Raw genomic sequence first — 17,911 nt, forward strand, 5'->3', positions numbered from 1 at the left:
CATAAGTATTTGCGGGATCAGGGCCTTAAATTATGCACCTGTGACTGTCAATCAGCCACAGCTGGGCTAGTCAGACTCTAATGGCTGCTATTACTCAGAAAGCAGCTGTCAGATTTATTCCTTCTCTTGGCTCAATCAGAGAGGACCATTTCAGGTAAGGAGAAAAGAGGAAATAAAACCAGAAAATCTATAAGATTTCTTTATTAGGATATACTAAGCTTATCTTTTTTTGACTCAATTAGCCCTCAATTAAGGGAAATGGCTTTCTCTTTAATTTTGGGGGGAAATTAAGAGAATGCTGCAGAGATGTAAAAAGAGGACGAGAATGGTTAACTGTCTTTTAAACTATATGGGTTATGTTCATTCACATACACATATAATGTGAAAAATAACTTCTAAAGTAGAAAAAGGGACTAGGGGAAGGAATAGGGCTAAACACTCCTCTTTCGGAACACTTTCCTTTCAGGAATCTCTAAATAAATAGATGAGATACCAGAGAATAGAGTTTCCTTTTCTGCTATGTAATTTAGGAAGAGCCCTTCTCCAGAAAAAAGTAGATATTAAACAACAAAATCTTCATAAACAGACAGGATGCCTGCCTCAGCAGGCCAGCCTAAAATCATGAGCACAACCAGTTTAATATCTCGTAATTCCTCTTGCTGAAGTCAATATCGTCCCCCTGTGGGGAGTTACTCTTTAAATGGTCCATTTCATTTCAAACTACTTTGATGTTCATTCATTAAAAACAGTAGCAAAGACTGGGACATATGGATTATGGAATTATAATCGCTGTCATTGATTTGGTCAATAAGGACACACGAGCATATCAGCATTTCTTTTTTTTTATCAAAATAAAACTCCTAGTTTTGGAAAACAGTTTTGTTAGATTTGAATCAAAAGTCTGGTCTCACTCAACGGAGACTTCCTTATTTTGAATTAGCATTATGGACCCAGCCCTGCAACTGGATAAACGTAGAACCTTATGCTCTCATGGGGCCACACTGAGGCATAGTCTACCTGCATGGATCCCATTGCAGGATCAGGGTCTTAGTATCTGTCTGTCTGTCTGTCTCTCATGATAAAGAATTTTGTTGTTTTAGGTTTCAATGAGATATTTAAAGTCGTTCTCATTTTTAACATAAATCCTATGCATTTATCTTTTTCTAGCTTGAACTTTGAATTTAATCAGTAATGAAATAGCACCATGTCAAATGTTCTAATTCCTCTCTGAGTAAAACCTGTTTTTCTAAGACTGGCATTTTGAAGACTAAGGATTTAGGCTTCTCAGTACACTAAAACTTTCAGAGCACCCTTTCAGCAATCCCTTAGTTCAGGAATTGTAAGGTAGAGTTAGAGGAATTCTTTAGTCTTTTTTTTCTTACATGCTATCTCTTATGCTTGGAACTTCCTCATCCTATTTGTATGAAAATTGACTGCTCTCTTAAAATATTTCCTTAAAACACACTTATTTCCTGAAGTCTTTCAAGGATAATCTAGAAAGTAGGTAATATTTCTATAGTTTTTTTGTTTTGTGTTTTAAATCTGTATTGCTTTGTTTCTGGACTTTGAGCTATTTGTTTGGTGCATTATGTACTTCAATTTATGTAATTTAGGGCCTGATTCTCCAAACTCCTATTGAGTTCAATTGGAGTTTTGGATGTGCAAGCAATGCAGGAACTGTAAATTCACCTTGGCCCAAGGACCACATCTATCTTTTAAAATTTGGCTTTAAATTAGGCACTTAGAGCCCTGATTCTGCTATAAGTTTGTGCTGGTGAAATCCTCTTGTGCAACTGAGGGAGACTGGCCAAAGTGTCTCATTTTTGTTCTTAAAGCTTGGGCTCCTATGATTGTGAGAAACTGTTTCCATTTTAAAACATGTAAGTTTCTAACTCTCCTGCTTTGAGAGAAAAGCTTTAAACTGTGAACCCTAAAGGCTCAAAAACCTGTTATTTTTAATATCTCATGATTTTGACGGGCTTGACTCTGAATGTTTGGTGTTGACAATATCGTGCATCAGGGTTTGCAGACTCCGTACCTGAAGCACTTAAATAAGAATAGCGTCAGCGGGCTACTGGACAATTTTAGAAACTAAAATAAATTAAATAAGCGAAGCCTTGGCTTTGTGCATGTGTTTGATTATGACCTAGAAGGAGTTGGCAGGATCCTCGGCACAGGATTCAGTAATTGCCCCCTCAGTCTTTTAAAGCTCATTAATTTTATGTAGTTCAACCACCCACACCCCACCTTTCCCCCCACCAAGCGGCAGCCTCCTGAGCTGATAAGGGGGGAGCGGCAAAGCCTTAGATATTTACCAGCACAGCCCTTGTGCGGCCATTTTATCATCCAGGGGATAGGGAAATTAGAGTCCCTTTCCCTGGAGGCTGTGGGCTGCACGCCCTGGGGTTAGGGTAGGGGCTGTGCGGTGGGGCTGAAGGATGACTAGTTAAGTCCCCGGGAGGAGAAAAAGGCAGCAGCAGGGTTCCTCGCTCCTGCAGCGGGGATATATGCGGGACCCGCAGGGAGAGGCTGAGTCAGGCCCCCTCATTCCCCCGCCGAGGTGGCAGCAGGCAGCTGCCAGGCCAGGCCTGGGCTGGAACCACTGAGGGCTGCCGGTGGCGGACACAATAAGGGAACGAGCCGACGCGCTGCTTCTTCCTCCCGCAAGCGGGCCGGAACAGGCAGGGAACGGGGCGGGGGACCGTCGCTCGGTCGGTTGCTGCGGTGCCCTGGGGAAGCCGGGGGAAGGGGCTCGGGGCTGGGTTGCTGTGTGGAAGGCAGAGCGCGCGGGCCGGGCGAAGGGCCTGGCCCCCGCCGGCGGTGCCTGGGCGAGCAACGCGGGCATGGAGTGAGGGGAGCAGCGGCAGGAGGAAGATGGCCGGTGGCGGCGGCGGCGGCTGCAGGGACAGCTTGTTTCTGGAAGGTGCGTGTGTGGCTGAGTGGGGAAATGTGGCACACGGGTGGCTCCTTCCTCCTGGCAACCAGCCGGCAAAGGGGCACGGCACGGACCGGAGGACATGTGGGGGGAGAGGGGGTGCGGGGGGAGGGACGCAGCGAGAGGTGGCCTGGTGTTGGGGGAAGGGTGAATGTTTGTAGGGGCAGGTTTGTCGGGGGGAGCGAGGCAGTGGCGGGGGGGGGGGGGGCAGGACCGTGGGAGAGAGTTTATCCAGGGCTGGCACAGGGTGGCTCGTTGGCCTGGGATTAGCGACGTCCGGTATGGAGGGGCGGCTTGCGGGAGTCTGAGGTGGGAGGTTAATGGTCAGGTGGGGCTTGATGCAGAGCGGGGTCTCCGCTCGCTGCTCTCAGCCGCTCGGGCCCCCGGCCTCCGCTGGTTTCTTCTCCTTCTTCTTCTAACGTTGTAAAAGGCCGATCTGAAGAGTTGGGGAAGTGGGGGCTGTGATATGGCCAGAGAAGATTTTTCTTCTGCTGCGGTTTCTCTCTTATGTTTGTGTCGCTGGAAAGAGGGAGCTTTGGGATTATTTTTAAAGCTTCAGGCTACTATTAGACTTAGACATAGTCTTGGTTTTTGCATCTGTCTCTAATAATAATGCAGAAATTAACTTAAACAAATTAATAAGGCTTAGAGATATTTACTCTAAACCTTCACAGTACAATTAAATATTATATTCTGTTAATTTAGCCTTGCAAAATTGCCATAAAAATTGACTAGAATAGGGGCAGTGTACCTTAGCTGCCCTCTTACCATAATGATAATGAAAAATCATAGACCTGAAAATACTCTGCTTGTATGAATAGAGTTTTGCATGTCTGTGATGGTTTGGGGTTTTTTTTTTTTTTTTTTTTTTGGCACAGCATATTTTGCAGCATGAATATTGTATAAAGCATGTACTGTACAGGATTTCTCTTAGTTTTTTGGGTTGTTGTATTTTAGCGGTTTGCATAGAGCAGAAATGTTGCCTTTCTGTGTGAATGAATACTTACTTTAGGACATCAGCATTTCAGATGAATTTTTTAAAGACCTATTTCTTAGCCAACTATTGCAGAAATTTTTTTTAAGCATATGGTGGTGAAATAATGGTACCTATTCCACTCTTCCCTCCTCTCCCCATCTGACCATGATACTACCATAAGAATGACAGGTGTGGGGACAACCATGTGATGATCACTGGTTTTGTGTGTGTTCAGTGGGTGGTATGCCACTCCTGTATGTTATACAGGTGGCAAGCAAAAATAAGTAGCATGTATAATATTTCAAATATTATAAATCCTGGGGGGCTCCCTTTCTAACAACAGTGGCAGATTAGCTAGCGTGCATTACAGTGCCAAAATATTCGGTAGTCCTATGATCGGTGGACAAAATAGGTCATTAATTTAGTTACATTTATATTGTATTCCAGATTATTTGGGAAACCCATTTATTTTACAGGTAGTGTCCAATAATGGTGATGGTCTAAGGAGTCAAAAGATGTTAACAGAGACTATTATGAGCTCTGTGTGAAGGAAAGTTTATGCAGGCAATGGTGCTAGGAAAAAGGAGCTAATTCTCCTGAGCGCACAATGTCAGAGTTGCAGCCTATTAAAATAGCAGAATAGGCCTGTAACTGGATTATGGTGGGTTTTAATGTTAAACAAAAACAGGAAGTTTTGCAGATCAGGTACCATGACTACTATATGTGAAAGTAAAAGCAAAGGTGATGCAGATCTTTGTTTTTAGCAGCCAATGATATGGAATGGATGAGCACTTCAAATTGGCCTTTAGCGTTAGACCTATCATTGTCCAGAGTTCTGACTTTGGACAATAACAAAAGCAGAGGGTTGGGACAATGGTAAGAGATGTGTGAGGTAGACAAAAATAGGAGTGAAGGTGTAGTATAGACAAGAAAGTGAAGTAACACGTGTTGCTGAACCATGATTCGAAATCTGTACTAAGCTGAGTAGAGACTGAAGTTCTTGATGTTTTAATTATGTCTTAAAACATCTTTCGATTAATATAAAAACCCTAAAACCAACAACAACAACAAAAAAAAAAACAGTAAGGAATTCATCTATTAGGTTACTCTTAAAAAAATATATATATATAAGTGGGCAGAGTTTTGAGAATTGTTGTTCCCCTCCCTGTCCCATATCAATCTTTTGGGAAACAAATGAGGTAGGAAGTGTGTGTAGGTGTAGCGACTGTCTGTTAATTCTGGCCTCATAATTAAATTGAGATAATGAGATCAAAGGTGGACAATACTTTTTTTTTTTCTTCAAGTTAATGCGCATATTTAATAGCTCTGTTTGGCTTATAGTAACAATCTATCAATCAGACTATAAAAAAGGTAAAATATACAGTACAGAAAGAAAACTATTAAATTGTAAGCATGACAGTTTTATAGGTTTAAGTATTTTTTGGGATCTCCATTGAGACATTTTGTTTTCTTTCATTTGGTATAATAAAGATTCAATTAAAATGTCTGTCATTGTCTTAACAGTTTAATATTCCTCTTTTTATATTGAAATTATCCTATCAAAAATAGGATGGTTGATGTATGGAAAAACATTCCCTGACGGTTGTATATATTGCCTGTCCTGTTGTGCAGTGTGGTGATTCATAAGGTCATTCAGTTTTTGTCCATTTTCACCTATATAACATGGTTTGTCATCACTTAAAAAAATGTAGATTTGTCTTCTTGGAAATGCAAGAATGATTTAGAATTTCTGTGTTTGACTCTTTGACACTGTGTTTGATATGATGATGTAAATAATGTAGAGCATTGATTAACCTGGCTCAGAGCTGAGCTTTGCTTCTTGACTTTCAGCTCTAGTGGCTGTCAAAATACAGGTGGTACGGGGGAAAGACATTTATCTGTGTGATGCCAGTGGCCAAAGAGCTAACGTGATGCGTGGATGTATAAACAGGGAAATCTTGAGTAAAAATAGGGAAGTTATATTATCTTTGTATTTGGCACTGGTGCCACTACTATTGGAATACAGTGTCCAGTTTTGGTGTCCAAAATACAAAAAAGATATTGATAAATTGGAGATGGTTCAGAAAAGAGCCACAAGAATGATTAAAGGATTAGAACACATGCCTTATAGTGATTGAGCTCCTTGAATCGCTATTTATCTCCCAAAGAGAAGGTTAAGGGGTGACTTGATCACAGTTTATAACTACTTACATGAACAGAAATTTGGTTGAGTGCTCTTCAGTCTAGCAGACAAAGGTATAAGAAATTTCAGTGGGTGGAAGTGAAGGTAGACAAATTCAGATTGGAAATAAGGTGAGGAAATAACAAGGGTGGTTAACCACTGGAAAAATTTACCAAGGATTGTGGTGGAGTCTCCGTCACTGAAAATTTTTAAATCAAGATTGGATGTTCTTCTAAAAGATATTCTAGTTCAAAGAGCAATTAATTCAGGGAAGTCCTGTGGCCTTTGTTACACAGACTAGATGATCACAATGGTCCCTTCTGGCCTTGGAATCTATAAAGCTTATGCTTTTAAAGGTAATTTGCAAATGGAATTAACAATTTTTTTAAATAGCATTAGTATGTGCAGAATGCAGACTAATGAAAGCTTTCAACACATTAACTGAAAATTCTAGGCCAAATTGTCACTTCCATGATAACATGTTGCAACAGGACAAGGAAAATCTAATTTCCAAATTATGTAACTTCCTTAGGCCACGTCTACACTACCCGCCGGATTGGTGGGTCATGATCCATCTATCGGGGAATCGATTTACCGTGTCTAGTGTAGACAAGATAAATCGATCCCCGGTCGCTCTGCTGTCGACTCCGGAACTCCACCAGGGTGAGAGGCGGAAGCAGAGTCGACGGGGGAGCGGTGGCCATCGATCCCGCGGTGTGAGGACGCGAAATAAGTGATTCTAAGTCGATCTAAGATACGTTGACTTCAGCTACGCTATTCTCATAGCTGAAGTTGCGTATCTTAGATCAATTTCCCCCCCCCAGTGTAGATCAGGCCTTACAGTTTATCACTGGAGGAACAGAGGCCAGAGTTCTTGCCATATGCTCATGTTTTAAAAGAGCACTGAGCTTCAAACTCTCCTTAACTCAGAAGCCTGGAGGGGGGCGGGGGAATGATCCCAGTTAGTCTACAGAGGACCAGAAAATTCACAGAGACTCAGTGTCTCTGTGAATTCTTTGTTTCCAGTGGCAGCGCAGTTATCTCAGGAACTTATGCTTCATGGGATCCCTGGTGATGGCTGTCCCAACTCACTTGCCTTTAGTGAGAGATTGGAAGTTGCATGGGGAAGCTGCACAAGATCTTGCCAAGATCATTGTGTTACATGGAAAATCCCATCTGGTTGGGAGACGTGTTATTTGTAGCTGAAAGTGGTCAATCTCCAGCAGTATCCATTCATTACTCGAGCCATAATGTGGTGAGATGTTGTGGAAAGGTTTACTCGGAGTTGGGGTAGGGAAAATTATTCTCAGTCCCTCCTCCCAACAACAGAAATGGGGCAATTCCCACTGTTCATTTTTTCTGCAAACGTAGGAACAATGGTTATGATTTGGCCCCTCATATTTAATTTAGCTGCAAGGGGAATGTTTGTGCTGCTGTATGTCTCCTCCAGTCTCAATTTGAAACTTTCACAGTATTGTGGTAACGTGTATCAGATACATTTGAAGCACTCTGAAATGCACACTGTCTGACTAGTAGACTTTTTTTTTTTTACTTTTCTTTTATCTCAGTCTCCTGGCTACTACAAGAATGTGTTGGGAGTCCCTGTCCCTTCCCAAGCTTCTTTTTTAGAGCCGCTTCATGGGAATTTTTCCAAAGATGATCTCTCAGCTGGTGAGTGCTTCCTAAGCAGCCACAGAATGAAATAGATTCCTATTAATATCATGCTCACCGCAGATTTCTGACTAACAATAAGGATGACAACACTGGCTCTTAGCAGCAGCAGAAGCTTTGGACTTGTCTGCGGGAGGACTCTGGAAGACCGCACTTTATACTCAGTTCACACTTGGAGAATTCTTTGCAAAAGCAAGTATGGTAGAATAGTGTTTTTTGTTTTTGTTTTTTTTTTTTAAAAGAAATTTAGATTCTGTAGAAGCTGATGATATTTGTGTGGGAAAGTATCCTTTTTGCCCTGGGAGGTTAGATTTTTTTTCAAACTCTCACCATTGGAGGTAGGGGAGATGGTGGTAGTGGGAGTTTTATTTGGGGTGGGATATGTGAGTAGTGTAGGATAGAGTGGAAAGAAGGAGGAGAGAGTGAAGCTTTTATGCACATGGAGAATTTTAAGTACTCTGCCTTCCCTTGACCCCCTCTGACCTTTTCTAAGCAAGCAAATAAAGGTTTGGTTTTATTTTAAACAAAGTTAGCCAATTCCATTTGTCACGCTACTTATAACCTAGTGTATATGCAGTTTAAATGTGGGTAACTGGTGGGGGTTAAATTGATTTTGGATTGTAGGGAAATAGGCTTTTTTAAATCTAGGTAAGGCCTGTGTTTTCTCAACTTTCAGATGCACATGTGCACCCCTTTCCATGTCTCTTTCACACTGCCCTATTTTATACTCTGATTAATGCTCTGTCATATCCCCTTCATGTCCATGAATGTTCTGTCCCCTCCTCTCGCCTCCCTCAGCATTAGTCTCCCATTCTGAGAATGGGGAGCCTTGCTCCCTTCCACAGTTTCATGTGCTTCCTGGTCCTCTACCCCTTTCAAGCCCCAGCTTGCCAGTCCTTTTCTTTTCATGGTCCTCTGATCCACTGCACTTTCCCCTGCTTGCTTTTTCAGTGTGTGCATTTCATCTGTTTCCTGGAATCATTTAAGAAGTGGGTCAGTTTCTATTAATAAAGACTGCTTTTCATACAGTTTAAAAAAAAACATCATCAAACCTGAAAGCCACTTCTCAGTAAGAAACAAATCTGGATAATATTTTCAGACTTTACAAAAGTGAACCGCTAATATTTCAAACTCTGTCTTATTTGCCAGTCTTCCCCAGGATGAAATGTGTCATGGAAAACTTCAGGGGGTTTGTTTTAGGGTACTACGGGAGGCGTTTAAAATCGAATCTAAAAAGGAGCTATCTTCAGCCTTAACTATGGAGTGCATGATGCTGTTCCACGATAATGGACAATGCAATAATTGGTGGTATTCTCTAAAATTCAATAATTTTAAGGAAAAATTCTGTTCCGTATTACCTCCATGGGGAGAAAGGGTTTTATTTAGGGCTATCGATTAATCGCCATTAACTCAAAATTAATCGTGATTAATTGCAGTTTTAATTGCACTGTTAAACAATAGAATACCAATTAAAATTTATTAAATATTTTGGATGTTTTTCTACATTTTCATATATATTCTGTGTTGTAATTGCAATCAAAGTGTATATTTTTATTATAAAACTTTGCACTGTAAATGAGAAACAAGAAATAGTATTTTTCAATTCACCTTACACAAGTACTGTAGTGCAATCTTGTTGTCGTAAAAAAAAAAAAAAAATCTACATTTGTAAAGTGCACTTTTGTTTCGTTATATAACTTCACTCAAAACCAAAACAATGTAAAACTTCAGAGCCTCCAATTCCATTCAGTCCTACTTCTTGTTCAACCAGTCGCTAAGACAAACAAGTTTGTTAACATTTACAGGATATAATACTGCCCTCTTCTTATTTACAATGTCACCAGAAAGTGAGAACAGGCCTTTGTATGGCACTTTTGTAGCTGGCATTTAAAGGTATTTATGTACTACGTATGCTAAACATTCATATGCCTCTGTGCTTTGGCCATCATTCCAGAGGACATGCTTCCATGCTGATGATGCTGATTAAAAAAAAATGTTAATTAAATTTGTGACACAATTCTCCCCCAAGGAGTTCAGTGTCGCTTGCTCTGTTTTACCCCCATTATGCTATATTTTTCATGTTATGGCAGTCTCGGATGGTGACCCAGCACATTTTCTTCATTTTAAGAACACTTTCACTGCAGATTTCACAAAACGCAAAGAAGATACCAATGTGAGATTTCTAAAGATAGCTACAGCACTTGACCCCAGGTTTAAGAATCTGAAGTACCATCCAAAATCTGAGAGGGACGAGTTGTGGAGCATGCTTTCAGAAGTCTAAAAAGAGCAACGCTCCGCTGCAAAAACTACAGAACCCGAACCACCAAAAATGAAAATCAACCTTCTGCTGGTGGCATCTGACTCAAGATGATGAAAATGAACATGCATTGTTCCTTACTGCTTTGGATTGTTATCGAGCAGAACCCGTCATCAGCATGGACGCATGTCCCCTGGAATGGTGGTTGAAGGATGAAGGGACATACGAATATTCAGTGCATCTGGCACGTAAATATCTTGTGACACTGGCTACAACAGTGCGCTGGGAATGCCTGTTCTCTCTTTCAGGTGACGTTGTAAACAAGAAGCGGGCAGCATTATCTCCTGCAAATGTAAACAAACTTGTTTGTCTGAGCTACTGGCTGAACAAGAATTAGGACTCAGTGGATTTGTAGGCTCTAAAATTTTACATTGGTTTTACTTTTGAGTGCAGTTTTTTGTACATAATTCTACATTTGTAAGTTCAACTTTCATGATAAAGAGATTGCACTACAGTACTTGTATTAGGTGAATTGAAAAATACTATTTATTATTAACAGTGCAAATACTTGTGCTCACTTTATATTTATTTTTCATTATTGTATACTTTATATTCTGTTGTAATTTTAATCAATATATTTTAAAATGTAGATATCATCCCAAAATATTTAAATAAATGATATTCTATTATTGTTTAATCGTGCAATTAATCGTAATTAATTTTTTCAATTGCTTGACAGCCCTAGTTTTGTTGCTTGTGAGGTACAGGATTCTGGGAGCGTGTCCACAATCCCTTTGAACACATTGTGTTCCAAGTGGGATTTCTGAACCCAAAGGTCTTTTTTGTAAAGAGGGCTAATGGATTGTAAGGAAATGGATCCTGATTGACTGAAACCACAACACACTATGTATCCCCATGTATGGATGGGTGAAGAGGGCCCCAGAAGACATTGCCAGGGTTTCTTTTTAGGAAGCTCTGGAAGGTGTTGAAAATTGAGCCTTAACTATGGAGTGGCTAGTCCTGCTCCCCAGTAGCAGAATATGCTGTCCTATGGATGCAGGAGTGGCTATCTCATGATTTTTTTGGTGGTGGGGGGTCTTAACTTAAGATTTTTGAATGCTTGGTGTTGGCAATTACACACTAGCTTTTCTAGAGGGAGGGATGGTTCTGAAATCCAACTGTTTCTAGGTAGCAACCTCCCTCCCCCACCTTATTTAACAGTATTTCAGTGACATTCTTACACCTGTTAGCATGATGTGCCAAATATTTTAACAGACTAGTGCATAGTCTGATAAGGATGAAACATGAACATTTTGCAAGTGTTCTGAATATAAAGACATCAGATAACATTGTAGTCAGCCAGCTGAAATATTCTGAATATATTGTTTCCTCTTGTTTCACACATAAGTGTGGAACACATCATGGATTGCTAGAAAGAGGCGTTATAGCTGTCAACAGTGTTGGCTCTTGCTACATATGTGACCTCTTTCTATATTAGTTGATCAGTGTCTATACTCTCACACAATACCTGCTGTTCAAAGTTTCAGCTGTTATACCTGAAGTCAACAGATGATCATGCTTTTTTGTGGTAGGTCCTAAAATATGAAATCTTGTTTTTTCTCTTCAAAGCTCTTTCTAAAAAAAGCAACAGTTTAATAATGACAATGTTTAGACCCATGTTTATCACCTTCCCTTTTAAAAATTGGACTTTTTTTTCCCATTTATATGTGTTTTATTTTGTGTATGGAAATGTCTTTATTACATTTGTTGAATTCTTTCATACAATGGCCAAACCCCTTCACGTGCCCTGCAAAAATTGTTTGACTACCTTTGCTACTTTTTTGAATCCAGCACTATCTAAATAAAATAATTATTTTTATACCATAGTTGTTTGTGATAAGTCAGCATTGTGTTTTTATAATTTTTAAAAGCAATATATTTTTGTTGAATGTGAATAAGGGAAAATGTAAAACAAACACCCTCACATTATTTTTGATTAGTTCAGACAACATGATGTGTACGTTAATGTAAGGAAAAACTGAAGTAATTTATTAACATAGTATATTCTAAACTTGTCTTTTACGGACCAGTCCATTCCAGTAGCAGGGACCACCATTCTTAAATGTATAAACTACAAATACATCCTTACTCCTTGAAGAAAGACTGGGACAGAGATATCATAAATAAATCTAATAAGAAATCTAGAAGATTTACATTGGTCCTTTGGTGTAACACTACTGACCCTAGTCTTAGTCTTGCAAGCAACTGTCAATCTATTGATGTGTCCAATAAATAACTAGATGGTTGGTTCTGTCTACACTGGATTGATAAACTGATTGTATATTGCTGTGATTCTGGGTGATTTAATAAATTGTTGATTGGTTAAGAATAATCAAGTGTCCTGATTTAAAAAGAATATTGTTTAAGTTAAAAGTTGACCTGAAAATAATTGTGTTAAATTAGTAAGCTAATGTTTCATGGACTCAATGAAAGGGGTTATCCTAGTAAATTCCATTCTGAAATTGGCTATAACACTTATCCAACTGGTAAATCTGATTTGTTAGATTTCAGCTTTAAAATCTGTCCCCTTTGCAAATTTGTAAAATTGACTACACTTTCACAACATTTGGTTATTCTACACGGGGCACTGAAACTTTTACGGGTTCAGGACATTATTGAAAAATCCACATCCTATTTCTACTTCAGATTTTTTTGTTGATATTCTCCAGAAGAGGTGGTGGTTGTCTTTGACTTGTGTAGACTGTACTGGGCCAGACAGAACATAAATACCTACAGAGTTCAATCTAAGTATAGGCCTTGAAACTTTTGGGATAAAGAAATTAAGACAAAGTGATTTAGGAGGGAATTGCTAGAAACTCCAACCACTGCAAAAAAGGAGGGGAAGGGGGGAGGAGGAATTTAAACCATTCACTCAAACTTTTTTTCTCTCTAAAGCCAACTGCATCTAAGCCTCCAACTGTATCTAAGGGTATATTGCAATTAAAAACCTGCAGCTGGCCCTTGCCAGCTGGCTTGGGCTCACAGAAAATTGCCGTGTTTATGGTTGGGCACAGAGTGAAAGGGTCCCAGAGCTCATGCTGCAGCCCGAGCCTGAATGTCTAAAGTTAAACCACAATTAAACAGCCCTTAGCCTAAGTCAGCTGGCACAGGCCAGCTGTGGGGTTTTTAAATGCAGTGTAGACATACCCTTGGTGACTGTTGCTGAGCTAATGAACATTAATGCTTCTAGGATACTGTAAAGGCTGATTTCAAACATTTAGACTGAGATTTTAAAACCTTTCTCTCCACACCTTGTATATCTCCCAGATCCTTGAGAGTGATAATTACTATTTTAGAATTAATTTGATCTGTTTTGTGTGATTTTTGTTTTGTTCATTTCAATTTCTCTTTTTTGACTGGTTTCTGCCTTATAGTCAAACCAGGGAATGTACTGAATTGTCTAGATATGAAGCTGCCTGAATAGGAGCAGGAAGGCCTTTAGTGATCTCTCTTGCTGTTTTAATTTTATCTGGAAGTATTTTGTTTAATAATAAACCAATTATTTGTTATGGTTTGTGTGCCCTGTGGGTAAATAGGACAAACTTACTTGCCTGTGACAAGTCAGAAGCCAGCATGTGAGAGATTGATTGATTGATTATTCCTTTATCCACAATTGTTTTCTTCCCATTTTTATAGTAGGGTATAGAAAGTAACAGCTCGCTATGTATTTAATTTGCCACCCTCTCCCCCCCGCCCCCCCTTTATGGTAAGATATAGTGTTCTACATTTTTGTTGATATCCCAGCACCTGGATTTAATTTAACGGCAAACTAGTGAGGTTTGGTAAATGTTCTCTGCAACAGATTGCAGCAATATAAGTCTCTGCTGTGGAAGGAGATATATTTACATTGCTACACCAATGCCTGTGGCGTAAATGTTTTTTGTATTGTTCAGTCTGCCTACATGGCATTGGGGGGAAGTGCCAGATAGCAGGATCCACCCTCTCAGAGCTAGAGCCTAATACAAAACAGAATATAGAATGGTTAGTGGGTAGTGGATTGCTATAGAAGGAGGGTCTGAGAATAAGTAACTCTTTTTTTAGGAGATTTTTGGAGCATGGCTGTTTGTAAGCTAAAAGAAAATTTAGTGTATTGATGAAATCAATTGTTGGTTGAAGCAATTTTTTGTTCTAGATAAGATGTCAAAAATGGTACTCTGGTGACTGTCCCTATGACATATAAGAATATTTCATTGTTACGTTGAATTAACTATACATGAAAATTGAGTTAGTGCATTTTATGGTAAAATGATGAATGTTGGTGTCTTATAATTTAAACCGCCCAGCAGTAACTAGTGACATGCCAGTACTGGGGCGGTGGGAGGAGTGAAATACAGCTTTTGAACACGGTACCAGGAATATTGTGGGGTGGGGATGATGTCTAGTGACACAAAGTTGTTTGGCTTGTAAAAGATGTTTCAAGATTCATAACTACTGATATTTCTGTTGTTAATATGGTAGTTCTAAATGCTGTGTCTGTCTTACCTGGTTTAGGGTTAATTTAGCAAAACATAAATATCCTGCTCTAAGGCAGGGTCAGGCAGAAAAGATATGCAAGAGCAGGAGCAACCATGCTGGGGCTCATTGCTGCAACTGTATTTATAATTTCTGTGGCATATTTCTAAATGAAACAACCAACTTGTCACTGAAATTCCAGCAGAGGCAAGCACTGTGGGCTCTCTTTCATCACATCTTGGTAACAGATGATGTTCAGGTCTCCCTGGAGGCAGTTAAGGGACACTTTGCTATTAGGAATAGACTTCCAAGCCCTTACTGTCCAAACTTTTATGACTGTATGGCAGTGGTTTTCAACCTGCAGGCCGCTTGCAGCCCAGTTAGCACACATCTGTGGCCCAGCTATGTGCTTAAAAAAATTCAAAGATTGCCACACCGATTGGCTCACTCTTTGGTCCCAGCAAGGGTGGAGTCAGGGCCACCTGAGGAGGAGATGGCACCATAGAGCCCTGCTGGTGCTTTCCCTTTTGGTGGAGGAGGAGCTCAGCTGGTATCTGTCCAGCTAGCAGCCTGCTGCTTTCTCCCTCCCTGTGCTTCACGGATACACTGAGAATGCTCCCTCCTCGCTTCTGGGCATCTGTGCCAGAGGCGTCTGGAGAAATGGGCAGGGCGCATGTGTGTCATTCCCCCCCCCCCCCCTGCTATGTGTCATTTCTGGAGGGCAGAGGGGAATGAGCATGCTCCAGGCTGCAGTGCACCCTGGGCTGCCTGCAGCAGACATCGCCCGCCTGCCTGTCTCCTGCTGGCCATGTCTAGACCTGGAGCGTTCAGCCAGAGTCATTACAAGGCAACTTGCCTCAACGTAGCTTTGTTGTGTAGACTAGGCCTAATTATTCCTCATACTGCCAAGTCAATGGTGTAGCTTGTACTAGGGCTTTCATTTAGATACAAAATATTTGCAAGTACACATTTCAAAAGAAGCATTTGTCATTTTAAGAATTGGAGAACCAAGGAAAAGTTGAAAACATTTCCAACTATGCGTGGTTTTGTCTTTCCTCAATCAAGTTTTTAGAGGAATTATAAAGTTAACTTCAGCTAGGATATTTCTAGAATTAATTTGTGATATTTTGTTTCATATTTTCTTTTTGTTAATAATAAAAGAAACCATGATTAATAATGATTATTTTGCTTGGTTTTGATCATGGTATCTCTGAAGTTGTGTAAAAATACCCCTGTGACTGAACATTGGGAGCCACACACCTAAGTTGGCAGAAAGAGAAGGAATTCATAAGAGTTGGCCTACCATTTCTTGCTTCTCTACATAATACATATTTTTAGTAATGTTTAAAATACAGTTATTTGGCATCCTGTTTAAAACTACCTCTTTCAACCCCACAACGTCCTGCGGTAGGATCCGCTTTCCCTGATTGCTTGGTTCTCAGCTGGATAGAGAGTTCTAGGAAGCTTGTGTTGTCTTAGCTTTCTAAATGTCATCTACCAGAAGCATTTGCAATAATATAGGAGGATAAATTTGGTGCATGATGCAGACAGGCCCATTTGGACCACCCCTCTATTTTGCCTGTTTGACTACTTTCTCTGCTTTTCTGAATCTGCCATGTGTTAATCTTCAGGCTCTGCTACAAAGCACATCTCTAAGGACTCGGGAGAGCAAGGAAGGGAAAAGAGGGCTGGGGTTGGTGTATAATGTGGCTGGAGTTGATTGGAAGGTGTTACCTGCCCTTTTTTGTTTTTTTGAAAAAACTGCTGTCTTTTGCTTCTTTAAAAGTTGTTTTGAACTTTTCCAGGGATGTCAAAGTTGCTATTTTATATTTTTTAAAAAGAAAATCTAAATGAAAAATACTAGCAAATTAAAACGCTCTTGGCAGCTCTTTGTCTTATCATGGGTTAGGCACAAGTAGGTCAATGTCTCTGAAGCCTCGGGTCATCAGGTTCATGTGCGGTTTGACACAATACAAAGCCCCCTGTGATTTAGGGGATTAATGTGGTTATAACACTGAGTTTCTGTGAGCTTCTTGCCCTAATATTGGTCTACCTTGTTCCAGTTCTTACCCAAATAAGGTAATACTGTGGACTTCACCCAAAATTCCTATTTAGGATTATGCGGGAGAGAAGCTTATTAAGGTTATCATCCTACCAATGTTTTCTCCATGCTTGTGTGTTCAAACTAATGAAGCACTTCTCTGTATGTTGTATGTTAAAAGTTTCTTGAACTTAAAGCTGACTAAAAGCACTTAGAAGCTCCATGTTTCTAGTTTCTTTTGCCAATACTTTGCTGGGTGATGCTTTAACCAAGAGGATGTTTTCTAAATTGGTTGCATTTCTTATTGCTTTGACTTGTTAGCCAGAAATTAAGACTGTCTTAAGGTGTGGCTTCACTAAAGTGCTTACTCAGATTTTTTCCCAGACACTTCTCCATTTCTCTTAATTGGGGCTCTTAACTCAGGGTGTCCTGTCCTGAGGTATAAGCTAAAACCCAAGAGAGGCTTTAATTTGGGCTGCTAATCCACCGACTTTGCAGTGGTGACACAGGCTGTCACTCAAATGCTGACAATCCTCCAGTGTCCTCCCACAGCTCACTGAGGAAAAAAAAATCCATAGAGCTCCTCAGCATACTGCAGCACAAAGAAGCATGGAATATATACCCGGAAGTCGTATCAACACATGGGTGAGTGAAGCACCAGTGAGGACACAGTAACTTGGGTATGGTTTTGCAGTATGTCTGGGCTAACGTAGGTGCTCAGATTTAGGTTCTGGTCGCCTGGGTTAATTCTGCAGTGAAGATACCTCCTCTGTGATGTTTCCATAACACACATCTGTAAAGCAGCAAAGTTGTCTTTCCATATAGGATCTAGTCAACAGTGTTCTGTAAGTATCTTCTCTTCACCCTCCTCTCTCCCTTCCATCCCTCAAAGTTTTTCTTTTGGAATATGCTTTATTTTCCAGCTAGCAAAATTTCTGCATGCCTTCCCCCCCCCCCCCCCTTCTGACTGCTTCTGCAAACTTAAACATCCAACAGTAGACAACATGAAGAGGTATTTTGCTTCTCTTTTAATTAATAGAATTTAGTTCTCCCGGTTGTGTTCCTGTGTATATTACTGACTTTCTTGAGGAAGCTACTTAACTGCTATGTATCTTGAGTTTCCTTATGTTAAAGGGATAACACCTTCCCAAAAGCACTTTGCAAACAAAGCTTGCATGAAAGTTGCTTATGTGTAAAATACTATAAATTTTTCTTACATACATTTTTTTTCCTAAGTGTAGCTGTGGTGCTCTGTTTACTTCAACCTGACATTCCCAGAGTTCAATACAATAGCTTGGAAACTATGGTGCACTTTCAGTTGCTACTTTTGCAGCTAC

General features: G+C 40.2%; 1 protein-coding gene across 4 annotated transcripts in view; it reads left to right on the forward strand.

Moving 5' to 3' along the window:
• The first annotated feature begins 2,326 nt into the window (after positions 1-2,326).
• SENP6 (SUMO specific peptidase 6) overlaps positions 2,327-17,911 on the forward strand; it is a 166,265-nt gene continuing 150,680 nt past the window's right edge. For all 4 annotated transcript variants that reach the window (XM_084624521.1, XM_084624523.1, XM_084624524.1 and 1 more), the window contains exon 1: positions 2,327-2,923. In XM_084624521.1, the coding sequence (XP_084480647.1) occupies positions 2,875-2,923 (49 nt within the window). In that variant the 5' untranslated portion in view covers positions 2,327-2,874. The remainder of the gene's footprint in view (positions 2,924-17,911) is intronic.

The sequence above is a fragment of the Lepidochelys olivacea genome (assembly GCF_965140295.1).
Source record: "Lepidochelys olivacea isolate rLepOli2 genome assembly, chromosome: 3".
NCBI classification, from domain to species: Eukaryota; Metazoa; Chordata; order Testudines; family Cheloniidae; genus Lepidochelys; species Lepidochelys olivacea.